This window comes from Epinephelus lanceolatus, chromosome 3, assembly GCF_041903045.1.
Source record: "Epinephelus lanceolatus isolate andai-2023 chromosome 3, ASM4190304v1, whole genome shotgun sequence".
NCBI classification, from domain to species: Eukaryota; Metazoa; Chordata; class Actinopteri; order Perciformes; family Serranidae; genus Epinephelus; species Epinephelus lanceolatus.
The window spans coordinates 39867326-39893446 of record NC_135736.1 but is presented as its reverse complement, the minus strand read 5'-3'; the positions used below and the strand labels follow the sequence as shown (position 1 = coordinate 39893446).

Sequence of the window (26121 nt, the reverse complement as noted above, 5' to 3'; positions counted from 1 at the left end):
AAACTAAGATGAACAATAAACAATAATCAGTGTGTTATTGTACCAAAATAAACCTAAGAAGCAGTGGTCCTTCAAAGTGTGGCAACACACTCTTTTATTTATGTACAGCAAAATGAAAAGTAACGTAAAACTTGTACAAACTCAAAATGTGGACCTTAATCAGTGATATGTTTTATAATCAGAGTTATGAACAAAAAATGAACACAAGTTATTAAAAAAATAAGGCTGCAAGTCAAAGTTAAATCACTTTGGTCATTTATAATCTCTTTTAGTATCATGTTAAGCTTTTTCTTTCTTTGGTGAGCTGATTTCAAACTGCAATAAGCTTAGTTAAACTTATAAAGCACAGCTTTACTCATGTATCAACAGGCTATTTCTGCCACACTGAAATATACTGGACCCTTCAAGGCTTCCATGTAACTGCATGACAAAATACACAGTGACAAAAAAGATCAAAATATATACTGACAAAGAAATACATTAGTTTGTAAGGCAAACTGTCACTTAAATTAACTGCAGTTATTATCTGTAATTCAAGCTCCCGTATTCCTTCTGATATAAAAACAGCCTTATTGGGCAAACACTGTGAGCCAATGGGCTTAAGGCTTTGTGACAATATCATACAGACGACATGAAGGAATCTCATTTGGCAGCAAGATGCAAAGATACTGTACATAACGTAACAGGAAATGGCACTGTAATTCCTCTTTTTGTTCTTATTTCCACTTAAAAACAACACACACTCACACACAGACGCCCACACACACACTCACTCACACACACAAACAAATGTGACTACTTAATCTACAGATTTGGCCCCTTCATTGGACTTCTTCAGGAGGTCGAGCAGGTTCTGCGACATGAAGTACGGCCTCTCTGCGGATCCATCATTGCGCTCCAGATCCTCCACTGTGACACGGACAGAAGCAGTTGAGGAACATTTTTCAGAGTCATTTAACTGTGCTTGTATTCATGCATTCTCTCTCTATAATCTATTTTGCCTTTCAGCTGACTAATCAAAGGAGTACTCCAACAATTTAATATTGTACTGTAATAAGGAAACTTATGAGAGACAGATAAAGAGCAACTTCACACCAGGCTGACAAGCAGTGTTTTATTCAAGCAGCAAACTAAAAATGAGGCCAATGTGCAAGTGCCAAAAACTGCAGTTCCTCTAATGGCCACTTGAGGCTGGCTCCAGAAGTGAGTCAGTCCCCACCTACCCCCATGTTAAAACGCACAACTTTACAGTGGAAGTAAGCATGTTTACAGCCTGGTACAAAAAACAACAAACAACAACAAAAAAAAATTCCCTTCATGAAAACTGTACAGGGGGTGAATTTTCATATAACTCACCTGTTTACATTTTATTAAGACTTAAAGGTACACATATTTAAGAGCAAAGTGTCTACCAAGTGTCACAACAGTCTATGAGTCAGATCCACCTCTCTCTAATTCCACAGCTCCACCCTCTTGTTCAAATTTGGTCACTCCTGGCTCCAAAAAACAAGATGGTGATGGTCAAATACGCCAAACTCAAGGCTTCAAAACAGCAATCCACAAACAAATGGGTGCTGTCATGTTAGCTATGTCTATTATTTTACACAGTCTAAAGTTTTACTGCTGTCTCTGTTTTCAAATTTGAAGTCTGTTGTATCAGATATGTTCTGTTGCACCTGCAGCCACATCTAACTGTGAGTGTCACAAGGTCCTGGAGTACACCTGTGCTGTGTATGTCACCCCAGCAAGGCAAGAGGATAAACCACCAGAGGTCAGCAAAAACTATATTTTCAAGTTAAGTTCTTTTTAACTAAAGGAAATAAAATAATGCTCTATTTGAGTGACTCCCGATGTGGAGGTCAGGACCCTTTAGAGTCCCAAGAATAACTTAAGGGCTCTGGAAATTTTCAAAGGAATAAGAGAGGGGTGGAAAGGGCATATTTATTTTTTCAGATTTTTCCATTTTGTTGTGTAATATTCTGCATACTATTTTCTCAGGTACAGTATCAAAAGATTATTCCTCCTACGGTTGAACTGTCCACACTAAGACCATTGCCCTGTGATTGGGGGCCACTAGAGGACACTGTTTTATGTCAAAGGGACAGTTCACCCTCCAAATCAAAAATACACAACCTACTTTTCTTTTTACCTGTAGTGCTATTTATCTGAATAGCTTGTTTTGGTGTGAGTTGCCAAGTGTTGAAGATATCAGCAGCAGAGATGTCTGCCTTCTCTCCAATATAATGGAACTAGATGGCACACTGCTTGTGGTGCTCAAAGTGCCAAAAAAAGTTTAAAAAAAAAAATCATGACCCTGTTACTCAAGATAATCCACAGACCTTGTTGTCAGCAGTTTCATGTGGGAACTATTTGCTTTCCAACAAACTACACCCACCAGTTGCATCACCGCTCAGAAGGAAGCAAGTATCTAGTGCTAACTGTAGCTATGTTACAGCTCAGCTGAGGAAGACGCCACTAATGTTTACTACTCACAACAAGGTCTGTGGATTTTCTTGAGTAGCCGGGTCATGATTTATGGAAAGAGACACTGCTGTTGAGTTTTTCAAATGTACTTTATTTGTCGCTTTGAGCACCACAAGCTGAACGCCATTTAGTTCCATAATATTGGAGAGAAGGCAGAAGTCTCCAACACTCGACAACTCACACCAAAAGAGTCTAGTCTGATAAATAGCACAGTAAAAGAAAAAATATGTATTTTTGATTTTGGGGTGAACTGTCCCTTTAAGAGGTCACAACCCAAAACGTTGGGAACCACTGCTCCAAATCAATACACCAGAGGCAAAGTAATCCTTATTTTAGTTGCTTACATGGGTCAAGTTGCAAAAACCCAGGATACTACACTTACCATAATGCATTTCTATCTGTTGGTTTGCAGATTGAGATGCATTGTGGGAAATTTTATCTCCTCAGATTTAAGAAAGCCTCCTCTAGAGACACAAAAAACATTATTCAGGTGTTTTACAGGCTAAGTGGTATGGTCCCAAAGTTTACCATGTAAAAGTAAAATTGTTGGAGTGCTCCTTTAACATAAAATAAAAGTCCTGGCTGACTTTGTCGGATAATGAAAACTCACCTGCTTCCAGATGCCAAGCCACCTTGAAACTCATGTGTTTTACCCATAACAGAACTACCACGATTAAATACAATCACCTTTAATCAAGATTTACATCCAATAAATATGGAATGTCATCAGTAACTTCATTTGGGAATTCAACTTACATCTTTCACAAGGTGACAAACAAGAAAAAAGGGTACAAAAGCATCCAGAGAATGTTAGTTGCGAGCATTCAGAAGGCCATGTCAACACCATGCAGCACTTAGACAGAGAAAGAGAGAGGGACAAAGAGAGGATAGGGACAGAGCAAGTAAGATCAGATCAGTAAACAACTGGGGGAGGGGGGGTCTGCAGAGAGGTCACGATGGCTGCGTCATGGCGACACAATCACAGCACTTACGCCAGTCCGAAATACCAAGGCAAGTAGGTGTCAATACAATACATTGGATCCCATCTTGGATCTTTACAAGACTGAAGCCAAAAAATACATAATAGACGTACACTACTGTGTATATACAAGTTCCATAGGAAAAAGAAAAGATCCAATATTTATACAGTATATCAAATATGTCTGTAACATTTTGGCGTCAGCTGGTATTATTGTAAACAGTGAAGGAGATTCACCATCGGTTGAGATGTGTGTGTTCTGACCATAGACTGTAGGATATATAAAGATGGACCACATGACAGCTCCCCAAAAGTGAAGCCAAAACATCTCCATTGTCCCCTGGTGGCTGGCTGCAGTCTACTATGCCCCCCTTATGTTAGTGGAAGAGACATGGGCCTGAAAACTTGTAATAAATTTATATCCAAAGATGGTTTCTGTCATTTTAAGTAGTTCTTATCCTGCTGATGTATGTTCGGTGCTCGGTTTTCTAAAAAGGTTGGTTACAACTAGTTATTTGATGCTGTAAAAAGAGGTTCTGACATCATGACTGACAGCTGTGTGAGCCAATCGGTGTGCTTGTGATCAGTGGCACTGCTCATGATTGGTTGGATGGGTGTATAAGGGGCAACTTGATATAACTCAGGTTTTACTGTGCAGACTTTTCAGGGTTTCACACATTAATTTTCATCTGCCACCACATACTGATTACTTATTCATGCAGCTGGACCATTCATTAGGAGCCCTGTTGGAATATATAAATACAATTCGGTTACTCATTGCACCACACGCTTGTAGTGCACAGCATACTCTGGGCACAAATGGAGCAGCAGAATGTCAGGTGCAGTGAAAGTGAAACCTAACCGTTCATTGCGCTGGGTCTTAAAGTTTGCTTTCACTCGCCTCTGCAGCAGCTGCTCCTCTCATCCGTCGATCTGATCTGATAAGCTCAGATGTTAACCAGTAATCAATTCGGCCTATCTTCCCCGCGACTCAAACTCCAGAAACTGCAGCTGAGGAATAAAAGAACAAGACTTCTGCGCTGCCTTCAAGGACCCAAAAAAACCTCAGAATTTATAGAGGTTACAGATTATAATTCTGTGGGAAACACTGCTCTGACTCCAAATGACATCACCAGCGCAAGATGGCAGCCTCCATATTATATATTATATATATTTTGGCTTCATTTTTGTACAGTGGGAGGAAGTGGACACACGCCGTCCATCTTTGTATACAGTCATTGGCTCTGACTGTAAACACGGTACTTAGTGGTTCTGTAGTGCATTCGTTAACAGGATTAAGACAACAAATATTAGTGACAGTAATCAGGCACAGGTTCAGCACTCACAATGTTCTACAGATCTTCACAATATAAAAACCAACACTGTTCTAAAACCAACACAAGAGAGCATTTTTCCAAGCTACAGAGATGCACTGGGCTTTTGACCTGCTTTGACCTTAACATGTGAACCACGGCCCTGACGATCCAGCTGGACGTCACGCCGCTCACATAGCAAGGCCATTGGAAATCTTAGCTTGTTGTAATGCCATACATTTAACAGGCCCATTTCACATAGATACAGTTCTTTCATTCTTTATGCTTTATGAGGTTTACCAAGCCTATTTTTTGCCAATGCATTACTGTTAACATCTACTCCTCTGGTGCAGAGGGAGGTTTTTCTTCCAAGGATTCCTCTTTCTCCTCTTTCTTTTCATCAGTCTCCTGTTTGTCAGCCTCCACAGCAGGAGGCGGCACCTCCTCGGTCTTTTCCTCCTTTTTCAACTCCTGTTTTTCCGCCTCTTCTTTCACCTCTTCTTTCACCTCTTCTTTCTTTTCAGCCTCCTCTTCCTGACTGACTTTTTGTTCTTCATTTTTCTCCTCTTTTGGCTCTTCGGCGTCCGTCTTGGCCTGCAGAGGCTGCTCCTCCTCGTTGTCCTGCTTGAGCACCGTCTGCTGCTTCAGTTGGATCTCTCCGTCTTGCTGCTGAAGAGGAGTCTCCTCCTCCAGTTTCACTTCGTCCACTTGCTTCGCAGCATCTGCAGAATCCCCCTGATCGATGCCGTCATGATCCTCCTCCAGCCTCTTGGTTTTGGAGAGGATGTCGTGCAGCTCGGGGGACATGAAGTAAGGCCTTTCGGACGAGCCGTCATTTCTCTCTAAGTCCTCACCTTTTGCGCGTGTTTCGTGTTTTTGTTTGAGTTAATGGAAAATTAGGGGAAAATGGAAACATGAAATAAAGAGAATGTATGAAAATAAAGTGAAATTAATGGGAGAAATGAGACAAAGAGAAGAAGAGTCAGAAACATGGCAAGAAGAAGAAACCAGCATTTCAGCTTGAGACAGTTGTATGAGTGCTTGGAAACGGGAAGAAGAGAGGAGATCTGGCTGAATGCAACAATACTCACAGAAGCAGAGGAACAGTGTGTCCACACACATGGCGTACACGCTGAAGAAGCCATGGGCGATGAGGTAGGATCCCACTACCACCGTCTAGGTGAAGAAAATAACATACATCAAGACCGCTGCTGTGGCATCAAAGGATCAAACCATACGAATGTAACTGTCTCTCACCAGTATTGGCACCCAGTAGTAGTTCAGAGATGGAGCAGCATCCTCTACTGCTTTGATTTTTCCCGAGAAGAAGAAGAAAGAGAAGATGCCTGTGCGGAACAAAAATGTAATTTAGTGGATTTCAACTAGATATGCAGACAGATCTCTCTCCAGTGTGAGAAACTTTTGGTCTAAAAATAAAAGCACTCCTACCAACTATTCCAACAATGAGGAGCTTCCCAAGAAACAGCAGGAAGTCAGTCACTTTATCTAAAACAGCCACCCTGTGTTGGAATGAGCACAGCAGAGAACATGAGACTACATCACTCTAAACTAGGCTATGAGATTAGACAATGAATACATTTTGTAGTTGAATGCTTATGGTGTTAAAACTGTGAATACTGATGTAATGAAATCCCACCTGATGATGTTCCTCATGAGAAGGAAAAAAGCATCTCGAGCTGACGGACAGAAACTTTTTCCATAGATGGCAATCTGGAGGGAAAAAAACAATTTACTACTTCGAAACCTGAGCAGACCCAACATCTCTTACGTAGCTGTATACGGTTACGAGGACTCACCATGATGTAAGCATTCCTGTTAAGGAACTTGATACATTTCTCCAAACACCAGAAGCAGCACTTCATGCAGCTCAGCATGAATTTAGCACATCTGTTCTGAGCACCTGATGGATGAGAGCAAGAATGTTACAGTAATTTATGATTGCAGTATCAGATAACCTGTATTATTCTAACCTTTGGCATTAGATACATCTCTGACCAAAACCAGGACTCAAGATCAATCAGTTTAACAACAATATCCGGACTGTATACAAACACAATTACTGATAAATATATGATACTGAGGGAGTCAACACACAAATAATTTAGTAAGTTAGTCGTATTGTTCTGAAATTAAATTTTCTGACCTTTCAACTTGTGATCCAGGTACTCCAGAATGACCCTGATGACCTGGACTATAGACAGGATCAGAGAGCCAAAAGCCAGGGAGCCTGTGTGGTATCTGGACAGAAGAAGGAAACAGAAGCCAACCATGAGCATAAAATACTTGCCAGACTGCACGGCCAATAAACCTGCACAAATAACACTAGAAACATTTTTCTGTCTCAAGTTAATAACCCCGTTCCTGACAGCTGTACAGGCGACAAATTTTTATATAACTGACATGTTTAAATTTTATTAAGGCTAAAAGTTATGTATAATTAAGGTTGTGGCTGTCTGCGAAGTGTCACCTCCGGGCTCTTAGTTAGATCCACCCCAGCTCCAACCTCGCATCCAATTATAGTCACCAAGGGGCACTTAATGCCTAAAAACTCCAAGATAACAATGGTTAAAATGCCAAACTCAAGTGTTTTAGTTTCATGAAAGTTAATTGTGACATTTTGCTCAACTACAAAAGTCTTGTTCTGCATTTAGCTGTACTAAAATACCCTCTAAAATGTCAGATATTCTGCTCTTCTAGTAAGAAAATTCTGTTTCAATGGTTTTAAGCCTGTTCTTTGCAAGCAAAAACCTGCATTAACATTATCACAGTTTAACACTGACTGTAAATGCATCGTGCTAACAAAGCTAACAGCTAACACTAGTGTTATCTCTGTCCCTTATCCAAATATGGTCATTTCTGGCCCCCAAAATCCAAGATGGCGACAGTTAAAATGCTGTCAAAAGGCCAGAAGGCCTCAAAACAGGAGTCCACAAACCAATGGCTGACATTAGGGTGGTTACATCATTTTCTACAGTCTACAGTTGCACTCAGCTGCAAAACTTTATTGGCATGTTTGCGCTGTACTATCATTAGTGCAGTATTTTTTGTGAATCTAATCTTGAGACAGGCAGATTGTGGTTGTAAATGATTTGCAATTCATGGTGCCATCAGCGGCTGCAATCCATTCTTCGTGAATTCGCCCATCAAGTTTTAAAAAGTCAGAATTTACAAAAGAAACAGTAATGTTCAGGGATGTTTTGACAGCTATAAAAGACAGGAGATTCACAAATACACATAAGTGGACAGATTGCACCCACACATATACAACAGAACAAATTCAGCCTCTCACCGGAGAGCCCGTCCCAGCGAGGAGAAGATGGGGTAGGCGGGAATATCATCAGGTTTCTTGAAGGCCCAGTAATACGAGGCAAAGGCCCCCGACAGAGTGACCTGGCCCAGCGCCGTCACAAAGTTGGCGCACCAGAAGAAGAGGAAGACGTTGTAGAACTGGAACAGGATGAGGTATTTGTGGTAGAGGGTCTCCCCACCATAGAAGGCAAACAGGCATTCTGCATCTGGACACTGAGATGAAGCGTTGGAGGTGTTGAATGTCTGGAGGAAGAAAGAAGAGGCAGACCGCAGGATGAAAACTGTGATGCTGTCCAGGTAGACAGTTATATAAGCAAACAGTTTCTTCCTATAAGGTGTCAGAATATTTGCTTGGCTTTATGCCCGACTCCCACACACATATTCAGTCAGTTAATTTCATGTAGCGGTGACATTTAAAAGTGTACCTTGGGGTCGCAGGTCTCTCGTGAGTACTCACACTCAGAGGTGTTGAACACTTTGTACACCTGCTCATTAGAGGTGGACAAGAAACTGATCAGAGGAGTCAAGGAGATTATGGCAGCAAAGGGAGGATATCTCTAAAAAGGTCACAGCCAAGAGACGTCAGCAGTTATTGTAAGGTCAAAGAAATATGTCACAAGCAAGTAACAGAGTAAGTCATTTCTTTAATGTCGATAGCATAGAAGTGTTTATCATTAGAACTGGGGAGATGTAGGAACTGCATACAAATGGATCAGCTTTGAGAAGCATTAAATGTGATGTATTGAATATCTAACTGATGGATTAACTGGCTAATGAATATAGCAGCTTATTCATTTTTGTATGCAAATTTTCTTCTGCATGTTTTGTACTTTCTTTTCTTTTCATGCAAAATATATAAAGTATGGATGAGAGTAAAAAAATGATGCAGTGTAAAGCAGGAAATCTAATTTGTGCAGTTAAAAGTAAATAAAAAAAAGACTGAAACATAAATGTTTTGACCATCTTTGACCATCATGTGGACAAATGAAAGGATACACAGCAGTGATGGCCCAGTAAGCGATCACCAAGGCCAAGAGGGCAAAGGTCAGCAGTGGGTAAAACAGGGATGACATCACGTGCCCAACAGCTCTGAAAAAAACAACATTTGTTTAGACATAATACTTTGGAAAGGAGGTCCCAACAAACTCACCATCACTGAAATGGCTCAACATGTCATTAAACCCATTAATAACCATTAGTTAGTGTTAGCCATGACACTGTGCGTGTGTTGCCCTGCAGGGAGCACACACTCCTGCAGTAATAGATTCCTAGCAGCGGGCATTTAAGTGTGCATATAGCATGACAAACCACCTACCACTGAAAAAAGCAACCACACTGATCCTTGGAAACAAAAATGATGTATGTGTTTATTTGCATATAGAGGTGGGAAGTGAGAGCCGATCAGAGGTGGTCACTTCAGACGCATCTGGAGACACACTCTAATGCCAGGTGTAAACAGACATACTTGAAGCTATCCACTTGTGATTGGATCACCCAAGACGCATTGTAATACCAGGTGTAAACAGGCTCACAGCCATTTAAACCATTGTCATTATTGGCCCTTTTACTGTTAGTAAACAATATAACACTTTTTGGTGGGCAGGGCTTAGCTGGAGGCAAAACAATTCTTCACAGACATTAGTTAGCACTAGCTAACAAATTCTGTTGACTTGTTTTAAATAATGGAGGAAGATGATGCGAGTGGTGCATTTGGAAATACTCATTTCGAGTGCCAGAGCGCACTCTAGACTCTAGACACTCTGTGATGTATGTGTGTGTGTGTGTGTGTGTGTGTGTGTGTGTGTGTGATTAACTTAACCATTCATTAATTCATATAGAAATATAACGCTCCATTTCTTCGACCAACAGGGCTCTCATTTATGTAGAGCGTCAGACTGAATTTATGAACACATCATGTCAGGTCACTCACTCTCTGGTGCTGCGAGTGTTACTTGAATAAGTAAACACTGACCAACGGGACCAGACTGGCCGACCCGTATGCTCTCACTCAGTGGATGGATGATGTCACAGGACTGCTGAAGGTGGGATGACCGGCTTTGTGGTTGATTTCTATGCCAATCTTACAGAGGAGGACGACACTTGAACGGTTTCCTCCAGTTTGTTTTGCTATCGAAGATAACATTAGCTAATGCACTAAAACGTCAGCATTATGGAGAAATCCACTATTCCTCTTAATATCGCCCCAATTTCTGATGAGGTGGACATGATAACCCTTAATACACATAACATTATTCATCCCTACAACAGGAAATACTTTTACCCTAACCTGATATGAAGTGTGCACTGCACACGTGAGCATTTTTGATGATCGCCTCCGTTCAGTTCTTTTGTCTTATCGCATTTAACCATAGTTGTCATTGTTTTTGTTAACGGGCTGCGGTGGCTGGTATGTGTTCGAATTGAACTTGTGAGCCATGACTCCTTCTATTCTGGCTCCCAATAACACAACAAGACAACATTTTAAGGCTCCTATGTAGCCTGCAGCCCTGTGGTGGTGAGTCGTGTTTTGCCTCCAGCTAACAAACTGAAGTCATTGTGACGTCAGCCCTAAAAGGGTCTTTAAAAAAATATTGATTAGTGCAGCTTTAAAATATGTGGACAAGTCTGGTCTACCTCAGCTGAAATAACAGTAGAAATGCTGCACACGACCGGCTAAGACTGACCTGCTGGCTTCTTTGATGAGGGCGATGGCGATCATGATTCTCTTCCTGAGGAAGATGAGTAGCAGGATGATGATGACCTCCACAATAGCCAGGATGATCACTGCAGAACAGTGAAGGCATGACATTAACAGGATTCATAAAAACTTCACACAGAGACGTATTAAAGAATGAAATGGTGCGTACTGAAGGCCAGCCAGGTCTGTCTGATCTGCAGGTAGACAGAGAAGTCCGTCTGCAGGCCCAGGTCACGGATGGTGACGTCAGCACCTGGCTCTCCCTTCAGACTCGCAAACTCCATGTAACAGTGGAAAATCCCTAGGAAAAAAAATGTTTAAATACTTATACGTTTTTTATTCAAATAATAGCAAATAACTTTATCATCACCAGAGGATGAAGACTCACCATATCCGATGACGATGATAACCAACACAATCATGACCCAGACCATGACACCAGCCAAGTATCGCAGCAAGACGATGAAAATCAAGCTGACGAGCATGGCGATCACCAGACCTCTGGAGCGGGTGGACACATCAAACACTGAGAGTTAACAACACAGTCTTTTTTCTGCTTGTGGTCTTTACAGCTGGGGACATACTGTACAAAGTTTACAGTTTTAAAATAATCAATCAGCTGAAGATGATCTTGAATGCTTAGATGCTTTTATATATTATGTAAAGAACATTTAAGAGCCATGATAACTGTGTTTGTTTTGAAGCTACAGTAGATCAGCTGACTCAGTCTGTTTAGTAGCTAGAAAAAAACTGTTAATGTGTAAACAAGCAAACAAAAGTTTTACTACTCTTTGTCTTGGTTTTATTCCTGACGCGCTACAAAACGCTGCTCTGCCACTGTAACCACCAGACAGTCGACAGACTCACAGCAATATCCAGTGCCAAGACTGAGTGTAGTCCTCAAAGATTCGCATGGCCACCTGGCGAGCTTCAACAACCACATTGGATTTCCTGTTAAGAAAAAAAAGAGGAAATGAATAAAAACCACCACACCAACCACCACTGTTCACACTCAACATTGCACATGAACACAAGTTTGGAGCAGTGAACCAAACAAACAATAAAACAAATAAGCCTACAGCTGAACACATCAACAAACTAGAGACGGCGATGGGATCACTTCAGCTTCAATAAAGCCATTCACGGCCTAAAATGAATAAGAGGCCAGGGGCATCTCCGAACTCAGCCTTCACTGTGATCTGTATTACACATCTGTAATGTGTGGTGACTGCATCTGGCACAGTTGTGACACTGCTACGATGACAAAATCTGTCCACAGACAGACATATAAACATCCGGCAAAGTACTTAGAAACACTTCTGTGGTACTTCTGCTACCGTGGTGATGAGGTCACAGCCATCATGACTGCATTTTTCAATACCTGCTGATGCGCATTCAACCCACACTGAACTGTAATGTGAGTCAGCCATGTCATCACTCTGTCGCAGTGAGTAGAGACTCCAGTCCGAAGTTGAGTTCTTACAATTCACTGATACACCAGAGAAGTACACAGAAAGATTCATGATAAACACACGCTATCATTCGCAGGTGCTGGCACATGGTGGTAAGGACAATTCCATACCATCACAGCATGAACGACCACATTTGACCATGATGACACACATTCACACACGAGATTTATCTGAAACCTATTCATTAAATTACATAATAAACAAAGCTTGTAATTCACTCTGAGGTGATTCTCCATGAGAAACACTATTCTTATTAAGTTATGTATTAGTCTCGTCATGTCACATTGCAAATTAAGAAGACAAATAATTTGACTTCACGGCCTCTCCATCTGCTGTTTGCAACAAGAATACAATGTAACAGCCTGCAATACTCATTATCTTTATAAATAACACGCAGTACACATTCTCCCAGTGGGAATAACGCTGATAGAAAACACTGACATAAAGACCCTCCAGAGTGCATACAAATGGAGCAGAACCAAAGCAGGCGCACGCTGCAGTAAACACACATCAGTGTACGGAGTAAATAAGCATAAAGACCTTCAAGCAGCCCATCAGTCACTGCTGTCAGATATGATGGGATGTGATAAGCTGGCTGACAGATGACACAGCACAGTGAGGTGTGTGTCAGGAGTGTCGAACCTGAACAGTATCATTTACCCACCTCACAGTGACTACGTTTACTGCACACTAATATTCCACTGTTATTCTGAACCTGACAATATTCTGATTTTGATATGTGTCATGTAAACAGCATGTTCTGTTAAGATATTCCATCTGTCACACTGTGCAACACGAAGACACTGATTCATGTTCTCATACTGCTAACATATGTTGTGTGTACATGTGTTGTCATACAGTGAAAAGAACTCACTTGGATGCCTCCAGCACATCTGTGGCGTTAATTTTAACGCCCGAATCAACGTCGATAGTGGTCTCATTGCCCACCACCACCACCCCGCCCTTCAAGGTCCCCAAGGCAGGAAGGCATCGACGCGTGACTGTGGAGGGGGAGATGATGCGTTGATATGTTTCAGTTTGTCACATCTACAGGCACAGCAGCTTGTTGCGTGGGCAAAAACTGAAGCAAGTTTACGAGGTGAAGAACAAGCTTCTCACTTACAGGGTTTGCTGGGCATCAGTAAGGCAGGACACAAGCCGTCCCTCAGGAGCTCTGGAGGACTCTGAATCATGTAAAACACCCTTCAGTGTACTTTTCTTTTTACAAATTTCCACTGTATTACTTTAAGCAATGTAAAAATGAGTATTATAAAATTATCTGAATGCTTACTTTGGTGAAGTTCACCCCATCCTTACAGAACTGTTTGAAGTATTCACGGTCGTCTTTGTTGCCTATTTTGGCTTTCACCAGCGTCATGTGCCGGTCGGGACATTTTTCCACACATACCTGGACACGAGCAACAACATACAATCATGACGATTAACCGGATCGTAAGAGAGGTGAGAAATGTTGCAGTAAACATAAAATATATCTGACCTGTGTGGTGGGACACTGGAACTCCAGCAGCACCAGAGGGCTGGCACATTTCAGGATGTTGAAGTAGAACAGGAGGGGCTTCTTCCTGTTGTATTCAAACAGTAGAACAGAACTATTATTTTTGCCTGTATCACACATAAATACCTCTAAGTCTCTAATGAGGGGTATCACATTACAGCAACCCCTACAATTATATGAACACACAAGACAGTCTGCATGTGAGATGATTCCAAGGACACATATACTGTAAACATCATTGTCAAGGGACTCACTCCAGAGGTGTTCCAGCTTGTCCACAGAACTGCCCTCTGCTGTCTGTGGGGTAGATCACTTTCCTGGGGTCACCCTGAGACCAGGCTGCACGGAGAAGAAATAAAATCAGTCAGAACAAAAGTGCACATTTAGATCAAATGACAATAAATACTAACTAGTATTTCCGCTTCCATTTTATGCCTTCGCAAACGGGTGAGGTTGCAGTTACAATTTATATCCATATCTGTCCAGACTCATACGTAGCCATGACAGCTGACAATGCTTCAACTGTGGATGTTGCTGCAAGGAAGCTACAAATTCTGAAACATGGAGGCTTCACACACGTCTTCAATCTGACAGCACAGAAGATCGAAACAATCAGCTCAGTTTCAAGGCAGACACCCAAGAATAGTGTCACCAATTCAGCATCTGACCAAATGTCTCCCCTTCTGTTCCTGGGTTATGGCGTTGATTAATGGCCAGAGGAGTATTTTTGCAGAACAGTAGGATGTCACAGTGAAGCTGACCTTTAAACTTTTGGATATAAAATATTATCAATTTCATAATTTTTATCCTATTAGACATGTGTGTGTCATAATTAGCTCATGAAGTCTTAAATTATGGCCAGAAACATGTTCTGTCAGGTCACGGTGACCACTGAGATCTAATCACTTCATCTTGGAGCCCAGGTGGACGTGTGAACCAAATTTAAAGAATGTCCCCTCAAGGCCTTCTTGAGATATCACTTTAACAAGAATGCTGAGAACATAATGCCTCTGGCCACGGTTGTCACTGGCACTGAGGGAAGACAAATGGAAAGTCGCACATACTGCTCTTTAATATAATTAGCTCTTCCTTCTAATACTAAATACAGAGGGAGGTCCCGATCAAGTTTATTATCCCACATCATAATAAAGCTGTACAGTTCACGCTTAAAGTACATTAGGCAATTAAACTCAATCCAGTGTGTATGCTCTGCAACTGAGCAGCTCTGCAATGCATTAAAGGGAATGTACACCCATTTTCAAATTCATACACGCTATTCCTACGGTCTAAGGCAGTCCAAAAATATTAACAAAAATGAACAAGTCCCTCCCAAATCCAAAAAGAGTGCTAAACCTCATATGTGATGTCATAGGGTGTTAAGACTGGAGCTGCTCCACAGAAAATTAATCAAAAAAGACTTCCTAGAAGACACTGGCAGCACCCAGGGGAGTGTTCTGGGTGTATGGGTACATTTGCCATTTCAGGGCGGAGAACACTACAGTAGAATAAAGTTCATTTGGGTACAAAAAATGACAGAATCTTGATTCATGTTGATCAGCACTGCCTAGATAATAAATACTGTCATCGGTAATAAAAGCAACACTTCAGGGTCAAAGCAATGAACCAGTAGGGTGTAGGATAAATCTTACCAATGATACCAACAGCAAAGTACCCCAACAGGGCCAAGATGAAGAGAATACAGCAGAGGACGTCTGTGCAGCCCCTGAGGAGAGACAGAATATTGTTAGTGGTGTCTGGTGCTGGAAGAAGAAAGGAATTATCGTTGATTGAAACAGACGTCTCACCTGTTGTGAATCGGCCCTTTGAAGTTTGGGTCAAATTTCCTGGACTCCCCTGCAGATATAAAAAGACAACAGGCTTGTTACTGTCTTCTACAATAACGTGAATTTGAATTTTTACCTTTAGTTTGACAGGACTAAAATATGTGAATTAAAGGTAGTTATACAAAAAGTTTCGGTTTGACCTCACCACCTTTGTTTCATTTATTGTCAGACTCTCTCTTAGACTCTCATTTTGATAAGTCCGTCTTCCTTTTTTGGGTTGCTCTGCAGTCTAAGCAGTCATTGCTACTGCTGGATTAGCAACTTTCTCTGCAGGATTCTCTGCCACTGAATCAAGCTATCAGCAAAGGGACATCTGCATTTGCAGGACATCTGATAGGAACACCCTCTCTGTGAAATAACCTGTGATTGGTCAAAGTCTCCTATCACAGCTTTCTAAAGCCTGAAAACAGAGCCAAGAAGAGGTGCAGAAGTCTAGTTTCCTCTCGGACCACTTTAATTGCAATATGCTCAAAGTTTCTTATGGGATTTTTGCCCAGTAACACCAAAATAAAACTGCTTACCCCAGCTTTAACGATCCCTCTTATCAAAACAAATTTTAATCCCTTATTGGTCAACGTTAGCTGGTCTAAGGCACACTGAGTATCCTTTTATCTTTTATCTATATCATGTACATGTTTTACTTTAAGGTTCTAAGTTTATGGTTGTGTGTTTCATTTGTTGTTTTCATGGTCGAACTTAACATCAGACTGAGAGTAAACAGGAGAAAATCTGAAAGACTGTTAGATTTACAATGATGTCTTTAAATGTGCACTGTCCCTGAGAATAAATGAATAAAATAAACTAAAATGGAATTAGTATCTACAGTTCAGGTATATGAATAAGTGCGGGGTATGTGTGCACACCAAGAGCACTCTGCCTACAGAGGACACACGAGTACACAAGTGTAAGCCGATGTATTGACAAGGACAGGACATTCTCCAGAACAAAAGGATTCTTCTGCCTGACTGCCATGCCTAGCAACCCACAAAATGGCTCCCCAGCGACAGTGAGCTCCCCGTGGACATCACCAGCCACCATGGAAACACTTCAGACACGGCAGAGGAGAAAACATCAACCAAGCCCACTCTGCTTAGAGTGAGGTCATCATGAGCTAACTGTGTGAGTCAACACTGTCAAAGGAAAAAGAGTGCGATTATGCTCATCGCTCATAGATCACACCCTGAAATATGTTTTACACAGGAAACCAGCATGGTGAAGAATTCAGTAAACATAATCTATTCAAATGACAACCTCTTACAAGATAACTAGACTCTGAGCTGTTACACAACCTGTCACATTACTTTAAGTGTCTGACGTAGTTTTCATGACAATTCACACGATGAAGTAGCTTTTAAATGTTCTTAAAACGCTTCGTTACAGACGTAAAGGAGGACTAAGAGGCGAGCCCAGCTAGTTGTCTTCACTGCCTGGTGCATACATACAGTATGTCTGCTAATGCACTCACACACACACACACACACACACTCTGCCCACACATTGGACTTTGTATTACAGGTAATATGTGACTTAAAGCAGTCCATTAACCATCACCACTCGTGATCTATATATTAGCCTTTAAATGCAGCAGTGGTCTATCTGACAAGGTTGAATATCATCAACTCAGCAACTAATGAACCTTCAGTTCATCATAAATCCAGCCTGTTACAGTACCTTGTCTATCGTATTTTGTCATCCCGTCGTTATTCCTCTCTCAGTTTCTGTCATGAATGGTTTTATAGCAATCTCTCAGTGTGCTGTGTTTGGCAGTGTCTTTATGTCTCCTTCCTGTATGTAGTCTTTGTCGTCCGACCTCTAACTCTTCACTTCCTTCTTTCACTGTATTCAAAATTGTGCCTTCACCTCCTGTTCCTTCTTCTGTCTCTGTGGTCCCTTTCTTAGCTCAGGACTCGTCGGGGGAATTGCAGCAAAAACAATATTGATGGGGGAATTGAGAGCAGCAGCAGCAGCAGAAGCAACACAGACTTGTGGCGCCTGTGAACCTGCTGTTGATAAAATTGACAAAAATGTAATTGTTTTACACATCTGACTACGGGGACGTGATCTGAAATCAAAATGGTCTTTAACTGCGGCATCACAACAGATATTTCAGGCTTCAACTCAATCTTATATTAAGTAAACACGATACACTGTGTTCACTGTTTCCTTGTTGCATCTGTTTTAGAGTTTGCAACTGCACGCAGAGCAGCTGCACTCTCACCTCAAATGGGTCACATGACCAAAATATATCATAACACAAAACACTTGGCTTTGAAAAAACACAGTGGGCTCTTATAAGTCATCACAACTATACAGTTTTCTCTTCCCCCCTCACAACACAGGTGGCCACATACAGCCCAATTTGATGTCAAGTGGGTCGGACCGGTAAAACCATTGCATAATAACCTATAAATAACACCACCTCCACATTTCTCCTTTCTTTTAGAGTGAAGAAGTATGTTCTGAAAACATTCATCCGTATACAGAACAGATGTTGAGCAGATTGAGATGGTTTGAAAAAAATGAGTGCAATTTCAGTCTGCTACTCACTGTCATTACATGAGCTATTGCCCATACTCCTGTGTAGTAATACTGGCATCACCACACCCAACTAAAGTAGAAGCTATTAAGGGAAGCAGGTTACATTATCCCCTGCCTTACAAACCATTTTCAAATCAGCAATAGGGTTCCACCAGTACTGCTTTAAAGGTCCAGTGTGTGAGATTTAGGGAGATATATTGGCAAAAATAACATATGTGTTAATAAGTATGTTTTCGTGAGTGTATATTCAGCTGAAAATAAGGGCCGTTGTGGTTTCCTTATCTTAGAATGGGCAGCTCATATCTACACAGGGAGTGGATTCTGTCCACGGAGATCTCCCTGTTGCACCGCCATGTTTCTACAATAGCCCAGAGTGGTTAAACCAAACACTGGCTCTATATAGGGCCATTTGTGTTTTTGCATTGGCTGCCATAGTAAGCAGCCCCTCTGCAACAAGCGTGAAACTGTTTTATTCAGTGTTTTTACCTGTTTAAATCACCTGGTCTGATTGTTTTGGAGGGGAAGAGACCACTGCAGATAATTCGGCTCCTTGTAAAGACCTCCTGAACAATAAACACTGAAGGAATTCTAACAAGGAGTTGTTTCAGCTGGTTGGAATCTGCAATCTTTGCTGCTAGATACCACTAAATCCCCCTAAATCTCACACACTGCTCCTTAAAATATGAAAAATCTGATTCAGATTCTTTGTACTGAAGCTGCTGGTTGACAATATTTTGCATTATGTTCAATATCTTTAAATATGACCATGAGAAGTAGGCCTCATCATTGTTTTTTTTTTTTTTTTGGAGAACTGTATTCTGGTCAGGGTGGAAAAGCCTCTGAAGCAGCTTACATGAAGTCGGCTACTCACTGTTAAACTTGCTCCTGAAACCTGGCACCTCTTATCCTTCACAAGTGCATCAATACTGGGTGTACAAAGTCAACCAGTGAGCTGGATTGGATCCTTTGGCAGGCTGATTCTGGCATGCGGACATGTTTGTCACCCCCGCCTTTCACAGTAAGATTTATGGCCTTCTCAGCTTCCTGTTTTTTCTTAAAGCTGTATTTTCCAGCTTGTGAGCTCATCCCTTCTCCAAATGCTTTCATATTCAAACTTAAAGAAAAAGAAGTACTATGTTATTTTATTATGCACATACAGGAAAATACAAACACATGCACAGGCACTGGAGAGATGCCAGATTGATTGGGCTGCCACATAGTTGGCACTCCAAGCTGGGTATCAGTACTTGATACCTTTAAGGTATCACCTGAAATAACCCAGCACCAAATAGTGTCTAAAGTTCTCCAGTCAAATGATACCTGCCCTTAATCCTTTTTGTACCAAGATCTAAAAAAAAAAACTGCAAAAGTTCTTCAATTTAATGCAACATGTGATTGGCCCACTGTCACATCAAATACAACCCATACAGTCTGTGGTGTGGTGAAGTTGAGAGCGGTGTATTTGACAGAGTTCGCAGTGCAGTGTGCCAAGATGCTACCAAAACACATAGCCATTTTACACAACTGAATGCTTAGTTTCACATGATGGGTATCGTGAAATAGAAAAAAAAGGTCTCAAAAATACTCAGTATCACTTCAGGGGTACTGGTATCATCATTTTTTAAATACCCAGCCCTAGTTGGGGGTTCAAGACCTTAATCAAAGGCAGTGCCCAGGGCGTGAACTGGCACCTCTCGGCTACCAGTCCACACTTGATAACATGGTCTGAGCTGGACTTGAACCACCCACCCTCTGATTCTATAGCTGAGTCCCTATACGGTCTGAGTTTACATCCCTAACTTCCCAAACAATGGACAAAGATTCCTTGAAACTGTTTCTTGCATTGTTAAAACAATGATTCGGTTATGATGCATTGTGTGTGTCTGACACATGTGAGGCGTTGAGCCAAATTGTGTATCAGAGATAAGACCTTCCTACATGTTCTCTGGTGGCACATGACTGTGGTTTGGTCTGCCCACTTCCGCTGCCATGTGACAGACTGACAACATGCCATGCATGAAACACAACACTAACTCCAGGCCTCATACACGTGCCTGTTACATACACAGTGCCATGCCCTTGCCCACACAAAGTCAACCTTGTTTGTCTTGAGAAACCAGGTTTCCTCAACCTGTATTGGAACCCTACAGAGAGTATTTTTTGGGGGGGATTCATGTCAAATTTTAGAATTGAAGGAGTAGTCTTGACATTTTCAAATACATGTATATGCTCTAAATATGTAGCTGGACCTACCAGTAGCTTTCTTATCTCTCTTAGTATAAAGACTGGAAAGAGAAACAGCTGTAAAAATGTTCTGTGGGCAGTTATGGGCCAGACTATTTCTTGGCAAGAAAAACTAACCTCCTGAAGTCTCTGCAACACTTCAGGTTTTGTAAGGATCAAATGAGACAAATCAAATATGTCATGTTCTTTCTTTCTGCCTTGTTTTTTATGGGATATTCTTAACAACTAATTCCCCTGATGTTTAGCTTCTTTGGAAATTAAATGTTTGGATTCTCAAGATCTCTTGTGCACCCAAAAGCACTGCTCTCGTTCAGCCCAGCGAGATGACATCCAGCCAGCGTGAGAAGGCTTGGACATATTTTCTGCATTTAACATCCTCGGACAGCTGCATACTTATATCAGTTGTGCAGATGCGCATGCGGTTGACTCCAAGAGAGTACACGTGCGTTTGTGTATGTGTGTGTGAAAGGGAGAGACAGAGGAAGAGAAAGAGCTGTTGATGATCAGAGCTGCTAGTTAGTCACGCATGCCAATCCCAACTCCTCCTGTTTTCTCAGAGTATCTTAATAGTTTAACCAATTAGTATTTCTGGTGCCAACTAGCAAGGGTAGCAACATTTAATCGACTTGCTGACAAATCCTGCACATCCCTAGTTTTTTTATTTCTTGTTATTTCTTGTTCAGTAATCTCATACTTTTCTTTTCATAGATATTTTAAAAATATTTGTGTGTTTGTAAATTGATGGTAAGCATGTACAGCTAGAAAAAAGAAATGCATGCAGTGCTGCAGGGATCTTCAAAAAGTGTGAAAATGGTCAGCCTCTGGTGCTCTTCAGTATCTCTTCACCTTCATAGCGGTTTTCCCCTGTTTCCAATCCTACTGCTAAGCTAACTGACTGCTAGCAGCAGGTTCATATTAAGCTTATAGAAAAGAGGGGTATCAATCTTCTCATTTTACTTTTGGCAAGGACGTGAATCCCAAAATGCCAAAATATTGTATTTAAAAAATCAAATAAAAAATTGATTCTGAATCATTCAGCTGATCAGAATTTCTGGTTAGCCAATATTCACATAGTAGCATGCATGCCTTTCTTTTATATTTGAACAATAAACTCACAGATGTACAAACTAGAGACAGAGTTTCAAATACAGTGTCTTTGGTGTTTCTGTACTGCAAACTTGTTGTGACCCATCACCTTACAAGTATGCACCAACATATCTGTGATAAGCTCAAATCTACTGATGATATCAGTATCTATGTTTTGATTGGGTTCTGTGTTATTTAGAAATTAGAAGTTGCTGTTTTAAAACAGGTGGAATGGACTGTCTGTACAGTTACTTCACAGTATTTATTGTACTTCAGTTTTAGATTTCAATTATCGAGATATGTATTCTTGTTATCCATATCAATTCTGGCCGAGACAATTAGGTCTGCAACTAACGATTATTTTCATTATCGACTAATCTGTCGATTATTTCTTCGATAAGTCGACTAATCATTTTATCAAAAGGACTCCCGCACTGTCCAACTTGCAATAAATAATTAATTTATGATGTTTTGGTACTAGACCTTCATCAGGCAAAATCGAAAAATGTGTTAAAATGTTGAAAAATGTCGGTCTGTCTCTCCCAAACCCCAAAATTATGTCATCTCATGTCTTGTTTCGTACTCACGCCAAAGGCTTTTAGTTCACCTTCATGGGAGAGTTTGTAAAGCTGCCAATATATGAACATAAGAATCTGCAGTAAGAGTATTCTGGGGTACTTTTATAGTACTTTTCTATGAAAAATGACTCAAACCAATTAGTCGACTACTAAAATAGTCAATTATTTTGACTATATAGTCGATTATTTTAATAGTCGATTAGTCATCGATTAGTCGACTAAGAGACTTTGCACCATAAATTTACACCAGCATATATATATACTATATAAAATAACAGTGAGTGCCGAGGTGATTAGTTTCCTGGCTGCTCTATTTTTTGCATTGCATTTACATGAGTTAGTTTTTGCTGTTGCTTTTAGGTCTTACTCTTACTCTCTGCCATTGCTCTGTGTGTGTATACATTTCCTCTTTCTCTGTCCTGAAGAGGATAAACATTGAAAGTGATTTTTCCATCAGCCTTTCATTTGCATGACCATCTGCTAATGTGAGAGACACAGCTCCATTAGGGCTGGAGGAACAGGCGGCTCTTTGCTTGCTTTGTGCCATAAAACAATCTCTGATTGTGCTGAAAAAGCATTCCAGCACATTTGTTGTGTCAATGCTGCCAAATGTCTTGTAAGAGTCTTGTTTATGTGATTGACAAAATTAATGGGATAGTTGTTTACTGGTGTCAGTCTCAGTAAATGTAGCAACCTCAGGAAGAGATTTTTTTAAACGGTGTTAATGTTGTAGATGTTTTTCCCTCTCGTTTGGGTTCCTCAGGTAGCTCATTACATACTCCAGGGGCACTGATGGTGGAAACCCACAGGGTCTGCCAGACAAGCTCTGTCTGCATCCAGGTCCACATGGAATTCAAAACGTCTGCCAAACCAAACTTTACCGATCTCAGCAGTATTTAGTACAATCATGAAATATTTTAAAAAAACTGAATGGAAACAAATGTGAATGCTATAACTGGAGTAAAACGGTCTCTGCTTCTCCTGACAATATGATTTTTATAGTCACGACTGTGTGTGTGTGTGTGTGTGTGTTAAAGGAAGTGATGATGTCATGAGTGATGTGATTCACTAATGGGCCCAGAGGGGTTATCGCATGAACCCTCTCCTGCCTACCTTAATGGGTTAGTGGCCAGTGTGGTTGGGCGTGTGTGTGCACGCGCACAGTCTGATGCAGGGAGACATTATGGGCACATGTGATCTCCTTTGCTCTTACTCCTGACGTTTTTATCTTTCTATTTAGAGCCTGCAGTAAAAGAAGTATTTCTACTGGAAAGGCGGCCTTTTTATAAATCTGGACAGTAGAAGAAATGAATACTTTTGATTTGGTGCTACATGAGTAGAGAAAACAAAGAAAAAGGGCTGTGGCGTTTGCTTTGGAGCAAGAGGTAGAACACCTACAATTATCAGAATGCTCTGCGACAGACCAATGCAACATCCTGCTGGTGGGTGACATGATGTGAGGTGGCGAACACAATATGGTGGCCGGCTGGTGACAAATGATCTCATATTAAAACAGTGCACTAAAATATGTTTCTGAAAACATCTGAGGTGAGAATTAGGCAACGCAGTAACAGAGTCCTGTGTCCATGATGGCAGACATATGACAATGCGGAAGCACAATCTGTAATTTGAGCAACAGCTCTAGAGCCAACAAAATCTGCCAGATGAATTGAAACACAGATTTTACCTGGGAGAGATAAGCAGGGAGATCTGGGTACTGACAAGATGGAGGCTAGTTTATCATAGTTCATATCCACATACTACCCATGTTGTTGTGATACAAAGCTGGTTGAAAATCAGCAAAGTATCCCCTCTAAAGATGGTTAATATGCGACTCACAGAGACGACTATATACTGTTCTGCTGTATCTAGCAGCTCTCACCACTACAAAAATTGCCCTTTGACAGCTGTTAATGAGGTCACTGGCCTACATATCCTTAAAAGTAAAAGCAGGAAACACATTAAAGTCTCTTTGTGCAGAGCTAAACACTTAAAAACTGACAACCACCGCCTCAGATCACTGTGTCTCTCTCTGCACCTCACAGAAACTGCTTGGATCTAACAGCAACAGTTTGTGTGATTTTCCCAAACCAACAGTCCAAGTGACAAGCGATCATTGTGAAACATTTATCAGAAGTGTCTCTGCGTGTGTGTACATGCAGTGTGTGTGTACACGCAGTGTGTGTGGTAATGCATCTGAGTGTTTGCCAGCTTAATATTGACTGGGGGCCCTTTGACTGTGTCTGCTGAGTGGGATAAGCAGGCAAGGCTGAACTCAGTCCAGGCAGTGCAGGCTGGAGCCTGCCTGCCTGCCTGCCTGCATGCACACCGTCCTTGAAAGAGGGAAAATGTAGTAGCAGTAGTAGGCAACCGGGGAATGTTCACAGCTCAAACTCTCCTGATAAAAACTGCTGTGGTGAGCTGGAATGTGTCTTGCATGTTCATGTCGTATAAACCTTTATCTCCAGTTAAATAGGACAGTGGTTTTTGACCTTTTGGTTGTTGTGGGGGAGGAGAGCGATGGAAAAGAGCTGTTGACGTAGTGAAAAAGGAAATCAACAAGGAAATGCTCCTCTGTGGGAGCTCCATGCCTGGATCGACTGGAGAGGATGTGCAGCAAACATTTTGGGTGTGGGCTGTTGGGAGCATCTTACATTGTGAAAGAAGACATAACTCCACAGTCAGACAGCATTAGCGTTGTCCTCCCAATCAAATTCCAGTGTGGAGGCTGTGGTTTGCTTTTAAGCTATGGCAACCCTCTCATGTAACAGCACTGACAAAGGGGTATTAAAGCAAGAATAACACTGGTTACAAAACTTCATGACTCAACAGTCCATACGAACAACAACCCAGCCCAGACAAGAGAAGACTGTGCCAGGCTGCTGTGGGCCTCTAAGTTAAGAAAATGCATGTGTGACACACATAATAATCAGCAGTGAGTCATGTCCTTGGCTGGTATAGAGGATGGATTTTCCATAATATGTGCGTGCAGAAGAAAATCAAGGCGAACAAAAGCAATTAACATCTGCGAAGTACAAATGTTGGTACATTTGTGCTAGCATCTGTGTGCATCTGTGGATGAAATGGCCAAATGTCAATGTACAAAACCCCAAATGGTTTTTGAGCCCTGGGGAAAACACAATAAACCTGGCCTATTTTAGTGTGTTCCTGCAGAACACAACAACCTGACTATGAGGCTAATTTAATGTAAGCCTATTAAGAAAAGCAGACCCTTTTTAAATGGCTGGCAACCTACTTTTCTTTATCAGCCTATTCTGTCAGTAACATTAAGCCATAAACCAACAATAAACAACTAGGTGTGTAGTTTTGGTTTGGAAGATATGCAAACTGTTAAAATAAGGCTGGACACAACCACACATTTACAGCATGTTGCTTTCCTTCATTGTAAACTGTCAAATAAAACACAAAAGGCTAATTCAATGCTGATTTTCTGGGATTAAAGATGAGAACTCTTAAAAATGACCGGGCTGTGGAGGATGAGGATGACTCCGGATCTGCATAACACCCGTGAGGTCCACACCCATCCATCCCTTGCAGTCATTGTTTCCATTTCTTCGTTCGTTTGGAGAAAAATCAAAAGATCGGGGAGAAAACAGTGACATAAACCTGATCTTACCGTATTTAGGGTCCGGGTTTTTCTCCTCCAGCTCCATTCTCACACTCTGCTCGGCTCCTTGCTGCTGATCAGACGTTAGACAGGACAGTTACCATGGAAATGTCGAGGAAAAAAACATCAATAACAGTGGCCGACAGCTACAGAAACACGGAGAGACCATCCCAAACTAAACTGAAGCACGGCGCATTCCCCAGGCTAACGGAAAGAAGAGGGAGCCAATCAGAGAGCAGACCTCGGTGACTGACAGCTGCCACAGCCAATCAGAGTCAGCCTGAGCGGGACAAAGGGCTTGCCGCTACTTTAATGGAATGTGTCAGAGTGTAATGTGTTTCTAATGGACATAATAGATGTTTAAATCACTGGCTCCTTTTCAAGGTAAAGATCAAATCCGAGAGCGTTATT

General features: G+C 41.4%; 1 protein-coding gene across 4 annotated transcripts; it reads right to left on the bottom strand.

Annotated features, from left to right (window-relative positions):
• Positions 1-66: 66 nt before the first annotated feature.
• On the bottom strand, positions 67-25905 carry LOC117255359 (solute carrier family 44 member 2 (CTL2 blood group)). Of its 4 annotated transcripts, none has more exons than XM_033624175.2 (22): positions 25720-25905; positions 15598-15646; positions 15442-15515; positions 14047-14131; positions 13775-13859; positions 13568-13684; positions 13400-13460; positions 13151-13277; positions 11672-11755; positions 11193-11305; positions 10974-11105; positions 10791-10890; positions 9103-9195; positions 8532-8616; positions 8087-8349; positions 6941-7035; positions 6594-6697; positions 6434-6507; positions 6226-6296; positions 6034-6122; positions 5868-5952; positions 67-909 (listed from the first exon to the last, which is right to left on the bottom strand). In XM_033624175.2, the coding sequence occupies exons 1-22, from the start codon at positions 25754-25756 to the stop codon at positions 800-802; spliced, it is 2133 nt and encodes a 710-aa protein (XP_033480066.1). In that variant the 5' UTR covers positions 25757-25905; the 3' UTR covers positions 67-799. The 4 variants fall into 4 exon arrangements, with proteins under 4 accessions (XP_033480066.1, XP_078022483.1, XP_033480064.1 ...); XM_078166357.1 differs by lacking the exon at positions 25720-25905 and adding an exon at positions 17308-17464; XM_033624173.2 differs by lacking the exon at positions 67-909 and adding an exon at positions 3158-5630 and having other exon boundaries at positions 25720-25899.
• Between the last annotated feature and the right edge of the window lie 216 nt (positions 25906-26121).

Coding starts and splice junctions, on each gene's coding strand:
- LOC117255359 (XM_033624173.2), bottom strand. CDS start 25,756: ATGGAGCTGGAGGAGAAAAACCCGGACCCTAAATACG. Junction 14,132..15,441: donor CTTTGCTGTTGGTATCATTG/GTAAGATTTATC, acceptor TTCTCCGTGCAG/CCTGGTCTCAGGGTGACCCC. Junction 5,953..6,033: donor ACTACTGGGTGCCAATACTG/GTGAGAGACAGT, acceptor TTCTTCACCTAG/ACGGTGGTAGTGGGATCCTA.